Source organism: Littorina saxatilis, linkage group LG5, assembly GCF_037325665.1.
Source record: "Littorina saxatilis isolate snail1 linkage group LG5, US_GU_Lsax_2.0, whole genome shotgun sequence".
Taxonomy (NCBI): domain Eukaryota; kingdom Metazoa; phylum Mollusca; class Gastropoda; order Littorinimorpha; family Littorinidae; genus Littorina; species Littorina saxatilis.
Window position 1 is genome coordinate 20,184,600 of NC_090249.1, and position 23,705 is coordinate 20,208,304.

Genomic DNA, 23,705 nt, shown 5'->3' on the forward strand with positions numbered 1-23,705 from the left:
TCGGAAATGAACACAAGCTTTCCGAAGTGAAAACGAGGCTCACGGAATTGACCGAACTGTACCGAATCCCTGACCTTCTGTAATCAAAAATGGCGGCCGCCTTCTATGCTGTCGTTCGATAAACAAGACAATGTAATTTTTTTAATATGCCTATGGAGTGCGTGCATTTTGAAAATCGGGTATGTACAGTATCAAAAGAAGCTTTATATTTTTATTTTGATGGTGATTTTGTATATTTTGAGGTGGATCTATTAAGCAAAACTGCAATCAAAACGTGTAAATATTGCCAGCATAGTTGGTCCGCCAAAATAAGTGCCTCCCTGCCTGGAATAATGTATTGCACAGTTGTTTGAAATTTTCCGATCGGGCAAGGAATATTATGATCCATGCAATCAAAAGTTTAACAGATATAGAGTTGTTGTTTATTGGTAGCTAAAATACATGAAATTCTGCAGTAGTTTTACTTTGCCTGTGGTGTAAGTTTACACTTCAGTTCAGATTTGCTCAGTTTTGCAATGCTGGAGTGGGACAGATCTATGCTATTGCTATTTTTGATGCACTTGCAAGCAAGCATTCAGATAGTTTGGAAAATTTCAGTTTCAGATAATTTTCATGCAGTTTTTTGCAATTTGCTTTTGACGTTTAAAGGTTATTGAGGCTGACTTACTAAGTAAGTTGATATTGAATTTAAACAGACGTTCTCAACAATTTTACATAGAACACCTGTTTTGAAATTGAATGTTACAGCAAAATATCTCATACCTCATTAATGATTAACTGTTAGACCTCAGTGTGCAGTTCTTCGTATTTTCTGCCGCAGTGCTTGTGGCTGTCAGTGTCAGAGACAACATATATCTTATGATTCGATTTGATTGTTGGATCAGACATTTAATAACATTGATAAAATTTATAATGAAGGATCAGGATGTGTCATCATTAAAAGAAAATCGAAAGACACTCTGTATAGGCCTGGTAACACTACTGTTACTCAACACCTTCTGACTCTTTTTGCAGAGTGGGATTTTGAAGAATAAGTGACCCCACGCTTATGACATTTTTCATTATGCGGTTTAACTTGGCTCTGCATTTTATAGCTTTTTATGACATTTCTCCGAATAAACAACTGTGAGTATAATACTGTGTTTGCGTATTTGTGCTCCAAGAAAATGTTGGTCCAGTGTGCTTCAGTTCATAACTTCTAGTAAGTTCTACAGCTAAGTCAATAAGTTTTCGAAATTGCGAGGAAGAAAACTCTGCCATCTTGTTTGAAGTCAGTCGTAAGCCAACGCGCAAGGCTCAGCTTTTAAGTTATAATAGAGATTCATAATGTGTAACACAAGTATGAGTATGACCAACATCATAGATTCATAACGCAAATTTAATGTGGACGCCGGGCATTGTGTCAGTGGTTAGTGTAAATCATGATATTTGGCTCACGTAAGTGTAGCCTATGCGATGCTAACTTTTGTCTGTCTGTGCGTGCATGCGTGCGTGCGTATACATATGTATGTCTGTGGTAGAAACTTTTAACATTTGACTGAACACATATACTAATTTTACCTGGTTATATTCAAGCAACAGCATCAACATTTCGTCGGCACGTATGTAGTTAAAGTGTATATCCAAAGAAAACGGCTGGTGGGGGGTTTTGGGGGGTAAAAACAGGTGACTGGTTTGTGTCGTGTGTGGTATGTAGACCAGGTCAGGGGTCAAAGGTTAGGTCAGATCGCGTGAAGGATTGTGGTATAGATACAGTTATCACCGAGCTGCAGTTCGCCGATTCGGAGAAGACGATTTCACATTGTTCGGTTTCGTAGCTCCAGAAAAATTGATAAAGGAGATTTCCTACATGTTAATCTGCACAGCGTGTTTCCAGTGTCTGCGCGAGGAAGCGCTGTCGAAAGCGCAGTGTCGATCTGGCAGTCGTGTCCCCGTAAGTAGGCTACAGACAGATCTAGATCTAGTGTCTCGCACTCTTGCACCGTGTCACCTATGCTTACTGTGTGTGTGTATGTGTGACGGAGTGATTGAGTTTGTGTTACTGTTTGTCGATTTCTTACGTGAGCCTTGAAGGCTTCGCCTCTTGTTTATTTTTACTGTGTAAACATGGGGAAAAACAGTAGAAGTCTATCACTATCAGTTATCTAGCAGTAGAAGTACTAGCAGTATTAGACTAACACTGAAACAACTCACTATGTAAATAACAGTATCAGTCTATCACTATCAGTTATCTGTAAATTACTATGAAATTTGGTTTTACCACACGGGGAAAAAGCAGCACATTGACAAACAGTTAGCCTCCATCTAGAACTAGAACGATGGCTTGAACAATTCTTGTTCTGACTGCGTACCAACATCATATTACCTCTGTTGCACTTGCAAATGTAGAACCTTATCTTCATGCCAGTGATATTTATGTGTTTTCTGGTAACTGGTTGCGTAATGACGGTTTGTGCTCGTTGTTGTTGTTTTCTTACAGTTAAAACTTACATCATGTACAGTCACTAATTTTGCAGACTGTTATTATTTGACAATATTTTTTGCACGTTCGTGTGCATTTAATTTAACATATATTTATAATAATTTGTTATAAATGTTTGCATGTTTCAGTGTGTTACTGCCGGCTTTGGAATTGGATACAAGATTCACACCTTCAAAGCCTAGCGAGGAAATATTGCCTTGCAGTTGCTCAGACGTTGAAAGACAGACCACACCCAAGCCAGCGGCTGGACATATCACGCTGACACTACCTGCAGCTGCCATGTGTTCTTTCCACTCTTATTTCTTCTAGATCCAAACAGAGTTAGAATGTGATCCCAGCCAAGCGTGACATAATGTATACTGCTGACTATGGCCAGTCAAGCGAACCCAATGGAGAGCGGCGATGCGGGTGCGGCCACTGCCAGTCGACGCAGCGCCCGGCAGTCGCTGCGCACCAAAAAATGTAAACCCTTTGCGAGGTGTCTAGTGCTCTTCTTAACTGTACATGTTGTACGTTTGTTGTACAGCCATTGTGAACAGTGCATTTAAAAAAAAAAAAAATTTTTTTTTATGAAGTTGCATGAATCACAAGAAAGTACAGTTAAAATGAACCTTTCCGTAACACTAACAACAGAAAGTGGTCACTATACTTACACTCTTACTCTTAGATAGGTGTTTGCTATGGAAATTGGAATGGTGATTTATAAAGAAGAAAGAAAAAACTTGTCACTTGTCAGGGCTCCTTTTGCAGTTTTGGGGTATGGGCAGGTGGTTGTTACCTAGAGGTGGTCATCAGGGTCTAAATAAGACTGGGGGGAACTGTTACTTCTCATCAGCGTCCTGTTTGGTGCAGACGTCATCTCACGGTGACTGCATTATTGCATTTTCTGTTCCGTTACATACCACAAGCATGGCTATTGTATTGTTCAAGTGTTGTGGTTTTGTTTTGTTGATCAATCCTGTATAATTTGAATTGGTGTGTGAGTTCATTGAGTTTATGCATGTTCAATCCAGTTTAGTCCCATTGCATTCCTAATTTGCTTTGATTAGTCAATTTTGGCCCTTACCTTCTTTCAAGGTGACTTTACTAAGTTAAATTGAAAGGGGAAAAAACTACAGTCTCTTAGTTTAACGATGGAGTTGAGTGTTTTTGCTAACATGTTAGCAGGAGAAGACTACTCTTTTAGATTTGCCCGATGAATATTCGCCATAATAACTGCTATTCGTCATAGTAACTGCTTTGACACTTCAATGCTACTGCAAACAATTTGGGGGGGGGGGGGGGGGGGTGGTCTTCATAAATGTACGCTTGAGTTGATATAAGAAAAAAGGGAGGGTTTATAATCATAGCCCCGTAAATTTATTAATCAGCATTGCATGAGTCTTTGAAGTGGTAATTTTTAGCTAGGTTTTAATGTAATTGTTTAGTGTAAATTAAGCCCATTTGAATTTTGATCGATGGTGATAGTGATACCCTGGGTTTTTTGTTGCACAATCAGTTAATTTGTGGCCTGTTGGTATGTACATATAGGCGGAGACAGACGCACAACACAAAACCATGTTTTCGACAAAAACACCATCTCAAAACGTCGGGGAAACACATGTTTTTAAAGAGGGGATGTCACACGCGAAACACACAGATGAAGCGCGGTGCGTGTTTTCACAGAACTATCGGTCAGTGTCAGCTTGACCCGTCCAACACCATCTCAAAACGTCGGGGAAACACATGTTTTTAAAGAGGGGATGTCACACGCGAAACACACAGATGAAGCGCGGTGCGTGTTTTCTCAGAACTATCGGTCAGTGTCAGCTTGACCCGTCCAGCTACCGCCCTGTGTTCGGGTTAAACAACACGCCGGGCTGGCAGTGCCCACTGATACGGTCAGTGTCAGCTTGACCCTTCCAGCTACCGCGCTGTGTTTGGGTTTGTAAACCACACGGCTGGCAGCGCCCACTGATATTATTGCCACTCTTCAATCGTGACAGGCTCCATAGACTCTAGTTAGGATTCATGGGTCCGATACTACCCTAAATCAGTACCACATCTGAGTCGGCCATTTTTTTTTTATCTCCGTGGTGCCGGAAACCGCGTCACGTGAGTTGATCGTCCGCGTTCATTGGCTGACTACCAAAACGTGTTTTCAGATTTTAGAGCATGCTCTAAAACCCAAAACACGATGCGAAAACACGAAACAGTGTTTTCTGAAACACGTTTTGGGGGATGTCACACAGGAATCACACTGTTTTGTGTTTGTTTTGAAAGAAAACACTGTTTTGTGTTGTGCGTCTGACATGGCCTTTACTGTGCGCTGTTTTGTCCAAAACAAAAAGCATCATGGATTTGATGATGGAGAGATGTGAGGAATGTACGGGAAAATGCTGAAGCGCTTGTTCACAGGCAATTACAAAGCAACAAAAATCTATTTTAGACTTAAAGGACTAATAGTAATCACTGATACTGTTCATCAGGACTTCTCTGCAAAACTGACACAGTACTCCTTGGACAATATGCTAATGGCATCACTGTGTCTTTTCTTACAGACAAGTTTGATCCGTCAGACTTTAAGTTCAAGGCGAAACCCAAAGCCAGTAAACCAGCGGTCACCACAGTCGCCGCTGCACCGAAAGACAACACCGGTCAGTCCGGTGACACTACTCCTGCCACCACCAGTACCGCCTCTGCACCACCAGCAGAGAAAGTCACCAGCAATGGACCCAGCAAAGCTGTGGTCAATGTTGCCAAAGCGCTGACCAGTATTGCCAAAGCGGTGACCAGTGCAGCCAAAGCGGTGAATGCTGGGGGGTCGCCTGGAGGGAGTGGTGTCAAGACTAATGCTGTCGTTGCTGTCGGCGGTCGTCCGAAACGTTCACTGCGAGAACTGTTGTCACCCAATGCAAGGAACATGTTGAGCATGAAAGTATGTATTAACTATTATTTTGTTATCGTTTATATTCTCTTTTCACTTCTGCATTCATGGTTGTTCAAGTAACAAGCAGGGGTGAGTTTTGGCGCTCGCCCGCTCGCCCCCGGGGACTTCAAATCGCGTCGGGCGGGTTCGAAATTCCTCTAAAATCGCCCGCCTGGCGAGTTCAAATTTCGCTGAAGCACAAAGTTGTTAGGCAACGTAGTCAATCGGAACGGCCGGCGAACAAATATCTCTGCGGGCGATCTCAAAATCTGTCACTTCTCTACTGCCCACTCATCCCCCCCCCCTTCCCCCACTTTCAGAAGGACCACCAATCAAGGCCAGACACATTGGCTAGACAGCTACCCCCCTCCGCCTCACTTGACCGTGTCATCACCCCTCCAGTGCCACGAGCCGCTGGCGATTGCATCAGCAGTCAAAATAGTTAAACCCCCCTTCGTCCCCCCTCTTTGCGCTATTCACTTCACCCCCTCTCTTATATCTTATCCTGCGCTCACCAATCCTTCAGTCTCTTAGCGTATCACCAATTCTTGTCCCAAATGGAAATATTTTCTGAGAGGACGTTAACTCCCCCCCTTTTACTTTTTAATCCTTCAGAGACTTTCACATGTTGTAAAACAGTTTCCTCTCAGATAAAAACTCGGTCATTGACCCCGAGTAAGAAGGTCAGTGTCTCGACAGGCAGCTGTGTTCAGATTGCTAGTACCGGTCATTGACCCAGGTCTCAAGGCCAACCAGCTTTTACAATGCATCTGCCTTTGATCTGACCGCCCATCCAGAGCAAACATATTCCCCCTAGCCCTCTGTATTTTTCCTTTGATGTGCCTGCTATGTACCACTGATCCAGTTTCTGGGAAATGTATAATTATGTCATTGACTGCAGGGATACTCATTGAGACCATTTTCCAAAATATGTTAACACCAGCTTTGCTGACCAACTTAGTACAAGTAGTGACAGTACTACTGCTGTCAATTATTTCCCTTCAACTATGGAAGTAAAAAAAACCAACCCGATCCACTATATGTGATAAAGAAGAAAAGACAGACCTTCAACAATAGGACAAGGGATGCAACTCTGCTTAATCAAAAGCATAAAGATCACCTGTGAACAATTCTAGGATCAGGAAATCTGAACATCTGTTTGTTTTCATTAGGAAATAGAAATGAAATATAATGCTTTTGATTATTTATGACTTAAGCTGTGGTAAATTTGGCTGGTATGCAACTTTTATACTTCTGCTTGATCTGACAGTAATATTAATAACACAGACATAAAGAAAAAGAAACAAAACAAGAAAGCAACTTAGAATTTTTTTTTTTTGTAGTCAGCTTTTTATACTTGGTTTTACACAACAAAAAACATAATTTAAATTAAAAAAAAAATGCTGATTTACTCTTTTGTAGTGTGTGTTTATGTGGTAAGTAGAGTTCCATAGTAAATTACTTTTGTAAATTATGTGGTAGGGGGTACATAAAGGGGGTAACTTTTAGTGAGGTTTAGTGTGTGATTGTGTGACAGGGTGTGAATGTGGTTTTGATTTCTTGTTTCTTTGTGGCGGCTTTTATTTTAAATTCTTTATAAAAACAAGGTTAATTATCATTATATTAAAACATAGCACTTTAGTCATCAAGTTTTGTGTGTGTTTGTGGTAGTTATTAGTAGTGCAAATCCACATGTATGCATTATAAGTATGAATGTACGTCTTTTGTGTATGTGGTTAGCACGCGACGAGCCGCTGGGGCGGTTGTAAGAAATCCCGGCAGGTTGGGGGCCGGTTGGGATTTTGGGGGGCCGGTTCAATTTTTGACTTACCGGCCCCCCTGGCCGGTAGCAAAAAAAGTTAAGGTACACCCCTGAACAAGTTACAAACCTCTCTATGAACAGACTGCTTGATTATGTTACCTAGTTTGTGATTGTGTTACCTAGTTTGGAAGCCTTGAGAAATATTTAATTTTTGTCTCGATGTCCTCTTTTTCATGGTGGCCAAGTGGTTTGAAATGTTGATTTTAAATCTTAGTAAAAAATAGTATTCACTGCAGTCTTTCAGTATGGATAGAAAATGTGGTCAGTAAGCTGATCAGCCTTTCCCATGCCTGTTTCAAAATGGATCGCATGTGTCTGTGAGTGGGGAGAAATTTGTTTTTTTTATTCTTGGAAAAGAACTGATGTATTCATGTAGTATTCTGTGCGCTTTTAGAAACAGTTTTTGTGACAAAGAAAAAATTGACAGACTGTACATGACTGTGCATCTTACTATACATTCTTTATGTGTGATGCAAATGTAGCCTCGTCGACGGACGAACAAGCGTGCCATCAGTGTAGCGGCACAGATAGAACAGACCAAGGAGGGAACCATCGACTTGTCACCAAACTCCTTCCTGGGCAAGATCAATCTGAAGGTCAGTTGCTTGACTCCCCCTTGAGTCATACAGATTTGACAATATTTATTTTGAAAAATGTGATTTTTTGGTCCAAAATTAGAACAAAGTTATAAGAAGGCGTAGTTCATTTTCTCTTTCATTTTTACATTTAGTCAAGTTTTGACTAAATGTTTTAACGTAGAGGGGGAATCGAGACGAGGGTCGTGGTGTATGTGTGTGTGTCTGTCTGTCTGTCTGTCTGTCTGTCTGTGCGTGTGTGTGTGTAGAGCGATTCAGACCAAACTACTGGACCGATCTTTATGAAATTTGACATGAGAGTTCCTGGGAATGATATCCCCGGACTTTTTTTTCTTTTTTTCGATAAATACCTTTGATGACGTCATATCCGGCTTTTTGTAAAAGTTGAGGCGGCACTGTCACACCCCCATTTTTCAATCAAATTGATTGAAATTTTGGCCAAGCAATCTTCGACGAAGGCCGGACTTTGGTATTGCATTTCAGCTTGGTGGCTTAAAAATGAATTAATGACTTTGGTCATTAAAAATCTGAAAATTGTAAAAAAAATAATTTGTTTTTAAAACGATCCAAATTTACGTTCATCTTATTCTTCATCATTTTCTGATTCCAAAAACATATAAATATGTTATATTCGGATTAAAAACAAGCTCTGAAAATTAAAAATATAAAAATTATTATTAAAATAAAATGTCCAAAATCGATAAATAACAATTTCATCTTATTCCTTGTGGGTTCCTGATTCCAAAAACATATAGATGTGATATGTTTGGATTAAAAACACGCTCAGAAAGTTAAAAAGAATAGAGATAAAGAAAAGCGTGCTATCCTTCTCAGCGCAACTACTACCCTGCTCTTCTTGTCAATTTCACTGCCTTTGCATCGAGCGGTGGATTGACGATGCTACGAGTATACGCTCTTGCTGTAAAAATGCAGTGAGTTCAGTTTCATTCTGTTAGTTCGACAGCTTGACTAAATGTAGTAATTTCGCCTTACGCGACTTGTTTTCTCTCTTCTGAAGTTCTGTTTCTGTTGAACATCATTTCAACACGCAGGTCTTTGGCGCAGTGGCGTGGTGGTAAGACGTCGGCCTCCCAATCGGGAGGTCGTGAGTTCGAATCCCGGTCGCTGCCGCCTGGTGGGTTAAGAGTGGAGATTTTTCCGATCTCCCAGGTCAACTTATGTGCAGACCTGCTAGTGACTTAACCCCCTTCGTGTGTACACGCAAGCACAAGACCAAGTGCGCACGGAAAAGATCCTGTAATCCATGTCAGAGTTCGGTGGGTTATGGAAACACGAAAATACTCAGCATGCCTACTCAACGAAAGCGGAGTGAAGCTGACTATGCTCTCAGAGCATAGTGTGGGGAACCCAAATGGGCAAACGAGCTCACACGTAACCAGAAAATTCTGGAACGCTGAAGAAGAAGAAAAAAAAACCCACGCAGGTACTGTGTTCTGCCTTCGGAAGATCGAGTTTGTACAGAGGAAAACGGCAAACACGTTTTAAGGTCCAAAATGCTTTTTAGTCCCTGTGTTCTGCCATTTTTTGGAGAACTTAATTTTGTTTAAATTAACTGTCTTTATAAGAACTAAGAAACTGATTATCTTAGAAACTCAAAATGTACCATCAAAATGTGCACTGGTGCGCTCGTTATGATAGCATAAGAATATAATTTTTGACAAAAGTGGATTTACTGTGTTTGCCAGAGGTGGGCAGAGTTGTTGGAAGATTTGTTGTTGGTTAAGTGAGTAGAGTAAAGTTTGTTAATATAATAAGAATAAAAGCATTGTGGTGTTTACCTTTTCAGAACCTGCTGAACAACAAGACGTTTGGCATGCTGCCTGCAGAGTATCAGTACAAACTGATCAAACTGCTGCCAGAGTGCGACCAGCTGTCCTTGACAGATAACGGTCTCAGGTAAGTCTCTCTTTCTCTCTCTCTCTCTCTCTCTCTCTCTCTCTCTCTCTCTCTCTCTCTCTCTCTCTCTCTCTCTAGCTCTCTCTCTCTCTCTCTCTCTCTCTCTCTCTCTCTCTCTCTCTCTCTCTCTCTCTCTCTCTCTCTCTCTCTCTCTCTCTCTCTCTCTCTCTCTCTCTCGATACTTTGATGAGACAAACCCAATGCTAGCGTGTCACAGAAGACAGCCACAGGGCTTGTTCGGGTCAAAAATATCACACCATATCCTCAGCGTATTACCAATACCTGTCCTAATATAGGCCAACTGGTCTAAGAGGATGTTAAGCCCCAATAGTCAGTCTCTCTCTCTCTCTCTCTCTCTCTCTCTCTCTCTCTCTCTCTCTCTCTCTCTCTCTCTCTCTCTCTCTCTCTCTCTCTCTCTCTCTCTCTCTCTCTCTCTCTCTCTCTCTCTCTCTCTCTCATTTTAATTTGTAGTCATATATTTATAAAATATTTATTTTGGTGCTTCTTCAAACATGTCCAGGGTTCATCCAGTCTGGAAGAAACATACAGGGTGGGGGAAACTCAAACTAAATTCTGATGGAACCATAGACCAAATAGCCTGGACCGCCAACTCGTCACGTGACCCTTCGAGGTTACGACGCTCGACTTTCAAGGGCGCTTAGCGTCCGGTTTGAAAGGCGAGCGATTCGAAGACAGTGAAGAGAAAGCACGCTCCAGTTATTTGTGACAATGGGAGGTGACAATGAACTGGATTTTCCAAAACTCCAAACTAAACTTAACAAAACTCATTGAAAAACATGTTCCATATATGCACTTTAGCTGAGTTTATTTTAGCATTTTCAGAACTTACCTCAGCAACTTCGTCCATGTTTACAATCGACACCGGATATGACATCCCCCTGATTTCTGAAAGGCCATTTAAGCGTAGGTTCCTAAATGCGAGAGGCCGCTACCTCGTAATAGAGAGAAAGAGCGGAGAGAGAGCTAGTTGGCGGTCCAGGATAAATGGTCTATGATGGAACATAGTTTAAGACGCGGAACTCCAGGGGGGTTTGGTTTTGGGGAAGATTTCATTTTTGTAAAAAGAAAGTAAATTGTGCATAATGGTGCTACCTAAGCTTTCAATTAGCCACTGTAACATGTTGCAAAATTCGACTCTGTTTGGTGTAGCAGTGGTTCATATTAAATTACATATTCTTACCCAACTCACATAGATAGCAATAACTTCATTTTGTTGCTAAGGTATTGAAGCACTCATCCATGGTAACACGGGGAGGTAACTCTTAAAAACAAAACTCTATGCCATATAAGGCATGGTCCATGGTAGTTACCTCCCGGTATGTGCGTAGCATGTGAAAGTTTTCACCAAGGGTAAGCGCTCAGGTTCTGCCCTACGTAAAGATTTGCATTTTGTAGTTGAGTAACAGGCATTTTTTTTTATTTGTGTTTTATTAATGTTGAACTCCATGATTTCAGGGCCAGCCCGACAGCGCTGAACAATGAATTTTTTGGCAAAGCCTGCCAGGAGTGGAAAGACCGGCTGGTTGAAGGTAAGTCTGTCTCTGATAATATAAGTTATTATAACTGTTTTGTTCCATATTTGTATTGGGGATCTTCCCCCGAAAGCGGCGTATGGCTGCCTAAATGGCAGGTTAAAACGGTCATACACGTAAAAACCAACGTAAAAACCAACGAGTGTACGTGGGAGTTTCAGCCCATGAACTCAGAGGAAGAAAAAGTAGTATTAGGGAAGGGTTTAGGGGCTCAGAGTAGATATGTTTCCTGTGTAGAGTTTATTTTATATTTAGATAGGTAGTCCATGCGAGCCAATTACAGTGGAGTCCAGCTATAACGAACCTGGGTAAAACGAAATCCCGCTTTTAACGAACTGCCATTGATTTCCCGGCAGACAGCCTTCTATTTCTTACTTGTTACTTTCGGGCTACAACGAACCTTTTGAACTCATTTGCATAACGAACCCCTCTTATAACAAACACGTTTTCATCCCCCCAGAGCAGTTTTGTCTCTAAAAGTCACAAGGCTACAACGAACGGTGCAAGGTCTCGGCCAACCAAGACTATGGCATACTCGTAGCAAAGCCGCGGAATGGTACCGTAAACCAAGAATAGTGACGTAATTACGTCACGGTCGAAAGTCTTTGACGTCAATGCCTCCCTGTAGTCTTTTTCTCTCGCGCGGTGTGTGTGTGTGTGTGTGTGTGTGTTCATTTTGTGCACATGTGTTAGTGTTACTGTTTGTGTGTGTGTGTGTGTGTTTGTGTTTGTGTGTGTGTGTGTGTGTGTGTGTGTGTGTGTGTGTGTGTGCGCGCGTGCATGAGTCTGTACTCATGTGTGTGTGTGTGGTGTGTGTGTGTGTGTGTGTAAGAAAGAAAGAGATTCAGATTCAGATTCAGATTCAAAACTTTAATACAAAGGGATAAAGGTTTTAGGCAATGCCTAATCTTCCAACCTGTCCCTTTTAGACATACATAGAGAGAGAGAGGGAGGGAGAGAGAGAGAGTGTGTATGTGTGTGTGTGTGTGTGTGAATGTCTGAAGAGTACTCGGGTCCAGCGCGAGCGTTTTTTATAGACACTGACCTTCTTCCCAGGGGTCAATGACCCAGTTTTAGCTATGAGGTGGTTCCCCTGTCATATGAGAGAGGAAACACTTCCTGCACAGGGGTCAGTGACAGTTTAATCTATGGGGCGGTCTCTTTGATGTCTCAGCTGAAACATGCATTATCACAAGTTGTTTGACTGGTACTCAGGCGGTCTCTTTGATTTTTTTCTATTTTGATACACTCCAGGAAAAAAAGTCCCGCCTTATGACCCGGAAAATACCGTACATGCTTTTACACGACTTTTTAAATTTTACTTCTAAAATTACAGTAAAGTGAACATTTGAACTATGCCTCTCTATGGATTATATTATGAAGCATGCAGAGATTGTACTCTCCAAGGAAAGATCGATGGGACGATCATTTGAAGGTGAGTGGGAAAACTTGTCTTGAGGCCATTTAGGGTTGAAAACTCTACAGCGAATTACTGATATAACGAACTAAAATGTATCTCCCTTGAGATTCGTTGTACCCGGACTCCACTGTAGATTGGTAGTCCATGCAAGCCAAGTCCGACTGAGACACCAGGGGTCTCGAATGATCACATGTTGGAAACTAAACACAGGTTTATTTATTTATTGACTTGCAAAGGCACATTGATGCGAAAGAATTGCAAATGAAGGAAAACTGAATTCATTTACTCTGATTTACATGACATAATAGCATAACTGCCTTGTTTGCATGTTTCTACTGTGAAGTGCACAGATGCTAATGTGATAATGGTTTCTGCAGGAGAGTTCACCCCAGAGAACCAGCTGAGACTGAAAGCTGAGGAGGAGAAGGAACAGAAGGAGCTAGACCCATGGAAAGCCAAGCACTTCGAGCCCGTATGGGGTCAAAGGTTGGTGTTGGAGGGCAGTTTGCCCGGGTAGCTCAGGTGGTAGAGCACTGGACTTGTGATCGAAAGGTCGCTGGTTTGAATCCGGGCCGGGACGGACACGGGTCAACTTTATGTGCAGACCCAGAGACGGTATCCATCTCCCATCCCTGTGTCACCACAGTGGCACGTAAAAGACCTCGGTCATTCTGCCATAAGTGCAGATGGCTGATACCACCTAAACACGCATAAACTTATGTATCTCATCTAAAGTCAGGTTAAAACCCGGGAACATGCCCCTAATGGCTTTTCCGTGAGGGCGTAAAACTTGAATTTCTCTCTCGCAATTTTTCTCTTCTCCGGCTCTCTTTAAATGCCTATTTGGTGGCTGAGAGAAGTTGGGTTGTGCTGACTTGTAGGGGGTTTATGCCAGTCGAGGGTGTAGGGGGTGTATGCCAGTCGAGGGTGTAGGGGGTTTATGCCAGTCGAGGGTGTAGGGGGTTTATGCCAGTCGAGGGTGTAGGGGGTTTATGCCAGTCGAGGGTGTAGGGGGTTTATGCCAGTCGAGGGTGTAGGGGGTTTATGCCAGTCGAGGGTGTAGGGGGTTTATGCCAGTCGAGGGTGTAGGGGGTTTATGCCAGTCGAGGGTGTAGGGGGTTTATGCCAGTCGAGGGTGTAGGAATTTAGTGGGAATATCTTCCACTAAAGGTAATTTTTGCCGTTTGGTGTAGTTTAAAAAAGTATTTGAAAGTTCTGTGTCACTGCTGTCAGTTCATTTAAAGTGAACCTTTCTGTAAAAAAAAATTTCATGCTTTGTTTATCTGACTTTAGCCTAACATATTGTGAGTCACTGGTAAAGGCAACAGGAGTAAATTACAAGTAAGAGGAAAAAGGGAGAAGAGTAGTTGAAGGATGTTCAATTATCCATCCCCCCCCCCCCCCCCCCCCCCCCCTCCATTTCAAGGATAAATTTGTCAGTGGAAGCCAACTTCTTCAATGCTCCTGATCCAGATGCATATTTTTTCGTAGAGAAGAAAGAGTCAGCAGTAACCAAATGTTTCCGATGTCCATGCTTCCAGATCAAAATAGAAGTGTTTCCATCAATGCTGTAGCTTTGTTTGTTCACATTGTCTTTCTGACAATCTATGGAAGGAATTTTTCAGTGGGTCTCATTTTTCCGTTTTTCTTCTTTCACAGAAATTTGTCCGATGTTCCAAAAGCTACGGATCTATCACAGGCAAAGCAGACAGATGTCTCTGCTGCTCCTGCCTCACCTGGTCCTATCAAGGTCAAGGTCAAGCCTCCCAATCGCCAAAGCACCTTGGTGTCGGCCATGTTGCGGCAGAGAGCCGTTGCACGCTCGCTTTCAGCAGACACTGGACCTCCCTTGCCTGCCGTTACCCAGAAACCCCTGTCTACTGCTGCGTCCACTTCTGTCACTTCTCAGGTAAGGGGTGCTGGTTTTTGTACGCTTGACACTGAGGCTTCACTGGATAATAATGCTTTATTATCTCAAGTAGAAATTACATTGTCGATGAATAAACACACAAGAACACTAAAACAAATAAGTACAATGTGTTAAAGTTTGGCATATTTCTCAGCAGCAAGTTCAGTGTCTCCGGTAGTTTAAAATATTTACTTGTTCATTATCTCACAGATTGTCTTCCCATTCTTTTTTCCTGAATACTTCTTCTTCTTCTTCTGCGTTCGTGGGCTGAAACTCCCAGGTACACTCGTGTTTTTTGCACGAGTGGAATTTTACGTGTATGACCGTTTTTTACCCCGCCATTTAGGCAGCCATACGCTGTTTTCGGAGAAAGCATGCTGGGTGTTTTCGTGTTTCTATAACCCACCGAACTCTGACATGGATTACAGGATCTTTTTCGTGCGCATTTGGTCTTGTGCTTGCGTGTACACACAGGGGTGTTCGGACACCGAGGAGAGTCTGCACACAAAGTTGACTCTAAAAAATAAATCTCTCGCCGAACGTGGGGACGAACTCACGCTGACAGCAGCCAACTGGATACAAATCCAGCGCGCTACCGACTGAGCTACATCCCCGCCCTTTTCTGAATACAAGGATGGCCAAATCACCTGCCCAGGGGCGAGTAACAAATCCTAGCAGAAAACGGCTGGCCAGTGAAAATTCTGGTCAAATGCAAAACAACTTTTGGTTGTATTATCGAGTTTCAAAGCCATATAGAGTTTCAAAGCTATATAAACACTGCACTTGATAATGTAAGAACTTCTGTCGTCAGTAAAGACATCACCGTATGGACCAGTATTAATTTTTGTATAAATCTTGCCTGTGTACTGAATTTACAGGATGAATTTTCCCTTTGCAGGTGGGTCTGTTGGCAACTGTGTCTCAGCCAGTGGGTCAGCGGGCTGTTACTGTCACCACCTCCTCCATAGCTGCTCACCCCCCAACGGGAATCGTCATCTACCGAACGCCCGACGGCAATATGCGATCTCGCAGCACAGACTCGCGCTTAGAGGTCACTGGGGGCCCTTCCCCTCCCAAGAAGCAACGAGTAGCCCTGGGTCAACCCACTCAGGCCGCAGCTCGCACACTGGCTCAAATCCGCGCTCAGACTCAACTGGCTCGGCAGGGGAGAGCACCTCCCTCTGTGACTGTTGTTCAGACAGTGGCCGGCTCAGTCGGGATGACAGTGTCTGGCGGTGTGTCCGTGATGTCAGGACACCCAGCGGGGCTGGTGCCGGCCAACATCGTCATCAAGCCTCAGGGCAGGACTCGAACCCTAGCTGAGATCAAGGCCCAGACGATAGCTGCGCGCGCTCAGTCTGGCTCCACTTCTCCCAACGCTTCGCCCATCTCCTCTCCGGCCATGAGGAGTCTGTTGAGCAGCGATGCCGGCTCCCTCAAGATGCAATTGCAGCCTAAGACCCTGGCTTCCATCAAGGCCATCACACAAGCCCGAACGGCTCAGGCTCAAACTGTCGCTGTAGATTCCGCGAGAGGAGGTGCCAAACATCAGCCCAACATTGTGCGTTGCCGGGTGGCGCAGAAAGGAGCGGCGGGAAGTGTCGTCCCGGCGGAACCCAGTGGTGTCAACTTGACCCGCTCGCAACAGATCTGTCAGGCAGAGCTGGAGAAAAGCCTGGCAGGGAGGTTAACGCCTGGCAACGTCACAGAAACTTCAGGGTCCAGTAGTACAACCACACCCCCCTCTCCCTCCCAGCCTGCTCAGACCAGTGCGTCCAAAATCCTGTTCACCCATTCCCCTCGCGCCTCGCCGTCTCCTGTGTCTATGGACGCGCTCTCCAGCGGAAGCAGGACTCCCGAGCTCCAACACACGTTCATCCCGCCAGCCTCCCCTGTCCTGGGCATTGGCCGATCAGGCACACCCACAAAGATCATCACGGTCAGTCGTGGGGCCTCTCCGGGGCTGACCAAAATTCTCTCGGTGCCGGGGTCACCAGGGGCAGTTTCCAACGCAGGAAACGCAGGGCTGGATTCGACCACCAGCAAAATCATCCTTGTCCCCTCTTCCAACTCCGGGCCTCAACTGACCACGGCTACGCAGGGTGGCAAAGTGGTGTTGATGACCACGTCTGGTGTCGCGAGCGGCATGATAGGCTCACAGCCTGTGACGTTCTCCACAAGCGGTGGAGGTCTGGTGACAATTCCCGCCAGTAGCGGGGGAGTGTTGACCGTTCCTGCCAGCGGAGGTGCACCGAAAAATTCATCTCACGGCAGCATGCGCTATATTACGCAGGAGGCTCTGCGGGCGTTCCTCAACAACACGGCTCCTTCTCGCGCGGCGAGTGCTCCACCTAACAACGTCGTCTGTGAGAGCAGGACTGCTTCCGTGGAATCTGCTCCAGTGTTGGTGCGTTCGGCCAGTGTCGGAAGTACGGGAACGCCGGCTCACCATCCTGCCTCCTCGCCCTCCCCGCTGCCAAACCTGCACATCGTGGTGAACAATGCGAGTGTGGGTAGAGCTGTGAACGGCCCCGTAGTGACAGCAGCCAAAGCAGGTCATCCTGCGGCGGGGAGAGATAGTGCTTCGTTAAATGCTAGCACCGCCTCAGTGACAGCACACGGGGACAGTGGTCCTGTCCCCCCTGCAAGCGCCAACAATCAAGATCAGTCCAATCATTTTTTATCCAAAGCTGGCACTGCTACTCAAGTCGGTCGTAACTCAGGGGCCCACTCCACAGGGGTCCCCACCGTAATGGTGGTCTCGTCCGCACTTCTTCGCCCCGTCTCCGCACCTGTGACCTGCACAGCTGGCAGCAACGCAGTCCACCTGCATAGCACGCAGTCCCCGAAAGGGTCACAGACCGGGTCGGCCGCCGCAGCCCTCCGAGCCCAGTCGCTGGGTTCCGCTCCCCTGGTGGGGGTGGGGGTTGTAGGCCATCAGGCAGGTGGCAGTGCCGCAGCAAATAATCTCTCATCCATCCAATCCTTCAACATCGCTGTTGGCAACAACGTGTCGGCGGGAACAGCAACGAACTTGACCGGGCTTCTGTCCGTATCGGCCACGGTGGCGGTAACGCCGGCCGGGAACTCTTTGCCAGGGATTCACGTCCTTGCTGGTCAGACTGGGGATCACACGGTGGTCCTGCCCCAGGCTGGTCGCAACGGGGGCGTGATAGGTCTGGGGTCTAGCGAGGTAGGCCAGTCATGTATGTGTAATCACAAGGCCATGGTCATGTGCATGCAGTGTGGAGCCTTCTGTCATGAACTCTGCACTGGGCCCTCAAAACTGTGTGTCAAGTGTCTGGTCAGGACACCCACCTGACCGTCTCACCCAGAGCTTCTCTCTTCTCTTACAAAACTGTGCAGTGGCAGACTTTGTTGTGGCTTGAGGCTGATAAATTGTACAGGCTGAGGTAGCTAGTTCCTCACTGCCTTTCTTCAAAGTGGCCCCTGTAAACTCGGTGTCAGGTATCTTGTTCAGAATCAGACTCTAATTTCTAAATTGATGAATTTTGGAAAAATTGTATGTGTACCCCTTGCATGCCTTTTCAAAATTCAATGAAGTACATGTTGATGTTGTATCAACAAATTCCAGGTACCTCTTCAAATTGTAAATGTAAAGCCAGTCTTATTTTTCCTCTTGTTTTTCTGTCTCTCGTTCCTGAAAATGTCAGTTGTTTTCATCCTGTGCCTGATCATGCATTCTTTGACAATGTCACATGCGTTTATCTTTTATGTCGTTTTAAAAATAAATCCCTCTGTGAACAAACTTCCTGCACCCTTGGCCTTATCTTCTGGTTTCTGTCAATCTGCATGTTAGTTCATCTGTTTATAATTATTAAAACTAAAAGATCACGATCCCTTTGTTCATCACTTTGTACGAAGCCCCTTCAATTTTAATTTAAACTGTATGTGTATCACTCTCAGATGAAGTAGTCATTTTTTCATTGAATTGTTGGTTAAGAAGTATGCACAACATTACCAACTCAAGCAATACTTTGTCAATGACAAGTCGATCTGGAAATTAAAAACTGAATCACGACATGAACTGAAAGTTTTTACCCGAGTGCGGGTTTCTCTGAGAGGAAGTGAGACTGGGAGATACCAAGTTTCTCAGCTTATTGTGGGCTAGGGATTTCAGATCAGGGGGAGAGATGGAGTGTTGTACATGTACCATTACAGACGTAAGTAGCGACAGTACCTTTGACAAGCTGGCCTGATCTTCGGAAGATCCAAATTCTGCTTAAACTCAGTCTCCATGTGCCCCCCTCCCCCCCTCTCAATCTGTACCCCTGAACTTTATAAGTTCATTTAATAAAAATAAATCCAGCGTTGATCATGGTGTTTTCAGAGTTATGTTTACAAACTACAGTTTAAAGTTACATTAGGTTTAGTTGCATAGAAATTTAGAATGATGCATTGCAAGTTCAGATATGCTGTGAGTGTGTTCTTTTACTCTAAATTCACTTTAACTTTGCATATTGACTAGGGAGTGGCACTTTAACGTTGTCTTCTACTGATTGGATGATGCAACCTGTACTCGTAATGTATGTATACATGTGCTACAAAAATACAATTAACTTAAAAATGTGTACTACTACTAATGAAGTAATGAAGGCCAAGTATATTGACTGGATCAATGCAAACAGTAAGACTGCTTCAAGTCGAACCCATTTGCAGGGATGATATGATATATTGTTCTCTATTATTCATCATTCAAATCATTGTAATAAATTGCGTTTGACAGTACATGCGGTGAAAATTGTGCCAAGATTTTCAAGTTACACAACAATCAGGTACATGCTTCAGGTTGGAAAAAAAGTGTTTCTGGATATACCTTCGAACAGTGGCACTAGCTGTGAAAGTGAAAACTATTGTGTGTTTGTGTGTGTGTTTGCTCATTGTGTGTGTGTGTGTGTGTGTGCTTGCCTGTGTGCGCATTGTGTGTGTGTCATTGCATGTGTGTATGTCTGTCTGTGCACGCACACATGAGTCATTAGTGTGATGTCCTGTTTGTATCTGATTATATTCTACAAACTAATGCAATTGCAAGGTGTAACAGGAAAAGGCTGCAACCATGGTTTACCTCACGTACTACACTTTTACCTGGGAAAGTTGTTGTGAACATAAAATGTTGCTTGATGTTGAAAATGGAATTCAGTGTTGTTCACGTAATTATGGTTTTTTTCCAGTGATGATTGTCAGGATGGATTGTCTCCCTTCTCTTTTAACAGTTACATGCACATTTCGTCACGCTCAAAAGATAATTGCCGATGTCATTTTTTGATGTTTTGAGAAAAATGCAAAAAACCTTCTTTGTTTTCTGAATAATCTGCCTATTTCATTTTAGTTATAAGTTGCATACTGCCTATCTCGAGCTGTTACCACGGGATAAACGTGAGATAAAGAGCTGACAGCAACATTTTCAATCAGCAAAACTGCATAACAACCCACAAAGAGCTTTTGCATACCTCCACATTCTCAAAACAAGTCTTCCTGTATCATAAAGAAAAAGTGCCTAACTCAAGAAACGAGATCGGCAGTTTTGCTTACGTTACCGTGGCAATGGTTTCCGATGGTCTGAGAGTTTGTACTTTCTAACACATGATAGATACCCTTTCACTACAGAAATGCCTAACACTGAGATAGGTATTTTTCTTATGAGCGTGACGATTTGTAACAAATAGGCAAGTGAGATCTTTGGGTGGTATGATATTTAAGGGGCTCTTGATTATGATATTTCTGAAATTTACACATGTATCAAAATACACATACACAGGTGCACACAACACACACGGATACACACATTATATATATATATATATATATATATTATGAGTGCATAAGCTGACTAACTACGAGTGCGAGTTTACAAGGTCTTAGTAGGACGAGTTTACAAGGAGTTGAACAAGGTCCTATAATTGTTGATTCTGAACAAAATTCTTTGTCCTGAGATGAGGTGCTTAAAAATCACACCAGTGGAAAATTATATTTTTATTTTTTTATTTTCTTTATTTTTAATTTGTTTTAAGATTGCACGAGACACAGGAAGAGTTTACTAATGTTGTGTTTGTAATGAGCTGCTATCTGTTGGTACAGCTGGCTGGCTTTCAGAATTGCTTAAAAACACCAAGTTGGGCCATTATATTTATAAATTGCTTCAAATTCTGTGCTTTGAAATGAATGGCTGATGCTTTTCTCACCTATGACACTGCGTATGCAACTGTAAATGTTAGTTGCTGAATGTCACCAAGCTGTCATAGCCTATGCATCTGCAGGTGCACATACCAATTACCACCCACATACAATTTTGAAGTGTGATGAAATTGGTAAGAATATACCGTAGATTGAGCCTGTGCTCAGTCAAAGAGGGTGTGTGTTTCAGTTTGTTTTGGTGTTGACGTTGTGTGTGGGTTTTTGTTTGTTATGTTTTTGGTTTTTTTGGTGGGGGAGGGGGGAAGAAGAGACAAAAAGATGCTGTTTTTGAATTTGATGGAACAAATGCAAGCCTTGTAAAAATTGAGTGCTCTGTTACAGACTTTGTAATTTTGTTTTTATCAAATTCAACCACAACTCTGAATATTTTGTGAATGTACTGTTGTGAAAGGAAATTACATGCAGCTTGATAAAAAGATGAGTTCTTTGTGGAACTTTGCTTGCAATTTGAAATAGAATATTTGATGAATTATGAGCAAACTTTATATTGTAAAGAATGTGACATGTATACTGTAAATAGAAAAAGGTACATACTGATCTCTGCAGCCAGTGCTATAATGACTATGCTGCTTGTTTACCTCATTCTATTTTTCAGATTGAGTGTTGTGTGGCTGAGCATGCATAAAAGCTCCTTTGGCTGTTATTGCATGTGTTTGCAGATGCTGACAGCATGTGTACAGCTAGAGGCTAGAACCTTCAGTGATTTTTCACCAACTAAAAGTGTTTTGCTTGTTCTGACTGTGTGAACCATTTCTTCTTTTTTTCTCTCTCTCTCTCTCTCTCTCTCTCTCTCTCTCTCTCTCTCTCTCTCTCTCTCTCTCTCTCTCTCTCTCTCTCTCTCTCTCTCTCTCTCTCTCTCTCTCTCTCTCTCTTGTTGCTGTAGTTGAAAGGATAATTTCTGATCAGGTCAGCAGGATAATTGTCACACTGCAAGTTGTTTAGTTGCTTTATACTTTTCTGTGTTCCAGTATGTATTTTTTTCCAGTGACTGTTGTTGTCATAGCATTTAAAATAATGTGTGGAATACAGGTTTCAATTTTGAAACAAGGGATGTTTTGGTTTGAACATTTTTAGTGTGTCCTTTTGTCTTCTTTCCATAGGGCTGATTCGTAATATCTTTAGCTTTGGGGAAAACCAAAGTATTGGATAGCAAATTTAAGAACAATGTACTGCTGACCCACACACGAATGTGTGTAAAAAGAGGTAATAGATTTAGAGACAACTAGCTAATGTAGTTTTGGTAGGTTGTCAAGGCCAGAAACAAAAAATCTGCTGATAACACATTGCCGTGAACAGGAATATATGAATGCAGAAAATTAATTTTACAACAAAATCTGTTTGTTGAATACTTGTTTGCATGCATCATTGATTCTGCAGTATTTTTCATTTGTATTTATCTTTCCTTTTCAAGTTTTTGTTCTTATTTATTTTGTTATATATTTTTTTCTTTACAAGGACTTAGATTTCTTTGTTTCGTATTTTACCTATGTGTATTCATGTGTATGTGGTGAATTTGTCAGGTTGTTGAGGTCTGGACATGTGGGGGTAATCTTATGTGATAATGACGGTTTTCTTGAGTGTTTGAAATGTGTTGATGACTCTCTCCCTCCTCTGCCTTTGTTCTTCATAGACCATTTTAATGCCAGATACAATATAAGTACCCCCCGCGGGTTAGGGGGAAGAATTTACCCGATGCTCCCCAGCATGTCGTAAGAGGCGACTAACGGATTCTGTTTCTCTTTTTACCCTTGTTAAGTGTTTCTTGTATAGAATATAGTCAATTTTTGTAAAGATTTTCGTCAAGCAGTATGTAAGAAATGTTAAGTCCTTTGTACTGGAAACTTGCATTCTTAACCTTCGTGGTTGAAAACGATGTTAAACACCAAATAAAGAAAGAAAGAATTTGCATTCTCTCAGTAAGGTAATATATTGTACTACGTTGCAAGCCCCTGGAGCAAATTTTTGATTAGTGCTTTTGTGAACAAGAAACAATTGACAAGTGGCTCTATCCCCTCTCCCCCCTTTCCCCGTCGCGATATAACCTTCGTGGTTGAAAACGACGTTAAACACCAAATAAAGAAAGAAAGATACAATATAAGTAGGATGTAAATGTGAGTTAAAAGGAATATGTTTGCATGATGTTTTGAATGAAGAAGTCAATGGCATCAATTCTTCATAAATTTCTTAGTCCTTAATTTTTCCCAATTCAGTTTTAGTTTTTTTCCACAGATTTCGAGTTTTATTCTAATCTCTCTCTCTCTTTCCGTCAGTCAAAAGTGAACACACACAGACACACAAACCTAATTTCTGTTATACTCATTTGTCAAGCTCCAGCAGATGAATCAGAATAGCACTTTGCCTGGACACTCTCACACTTTTTTGTAGAGTATGTATGTTTATCCGACATAAATTAGTATCTTGTTTCTGTCCTCTGTCTTGGCGTGTCTGTCTTTTGTTTTTTTTCCATCTGTCTTTTCATGTGCATGCGCTGTCCTGCAATCATGAGTATAGTTTTACATTTTCATGTGTGTACAGAGCATGTTTTTGAAGATGAATACATGTTGGGCATGTACTCCTATGTTAGGATACTGACTACTAAAGTGGATAAATGGATGGAAACAGTATCTCATTTTGTGTGCAGAGAGTATATTATTGCGTAAAATTGAGAGAAAAACCAATCTCATTTGCGTGCAAAAATTGTGTGATGCAAACGCGGATGTAATGGTATAACTTGTACATGCAGATTGTGAAATTTTATGTGTGGATAAAAAGATTGGTGACACCAGCTATGTATCATGATCATGTGACTTTGTGTGGGAATGCAAAAGTGTAGAATATTAAAACATGTAATCACATGCATGGAATCACACACACACACACAC

General features: G+C 42.7%; 1 protein-coding gene across 1 annotated transcript; it reads left to right on the forward strand.

The window, feature by feature from the left end:
- Positions 1-89: 89 nt before the first annotated feature.
- LOC138966508 (putative Polycomb group protein ASXL2) lies at positions 90-23,608 on the forward strand. The gene is made up of 9 exons (XM_070338775.1): positions 90-179; positions 2,611-2,944; positions 5,023-5,399; positions 7,695-7,808; positions 9,616-9,725; positions 11,202-11,275; positions 13,076-13,184; positions 14,358-14,607; positions 15,506-23,608. Exons 2-9 carry the CDS (start codon positions 2,851-2,853, stop codon positions 17,927-17,929), a joined length of 3,552 nt encoding a protein of 1,183 aa, XP_070194876.1. The 5' UTR covers positions 90-179; positions 2,611-2,850; the 3' UTR covers positions 17,930-23,608.
- The last annotated feature ends 97 nt before the right edge of the window (positions 23,609-23,705 follow it).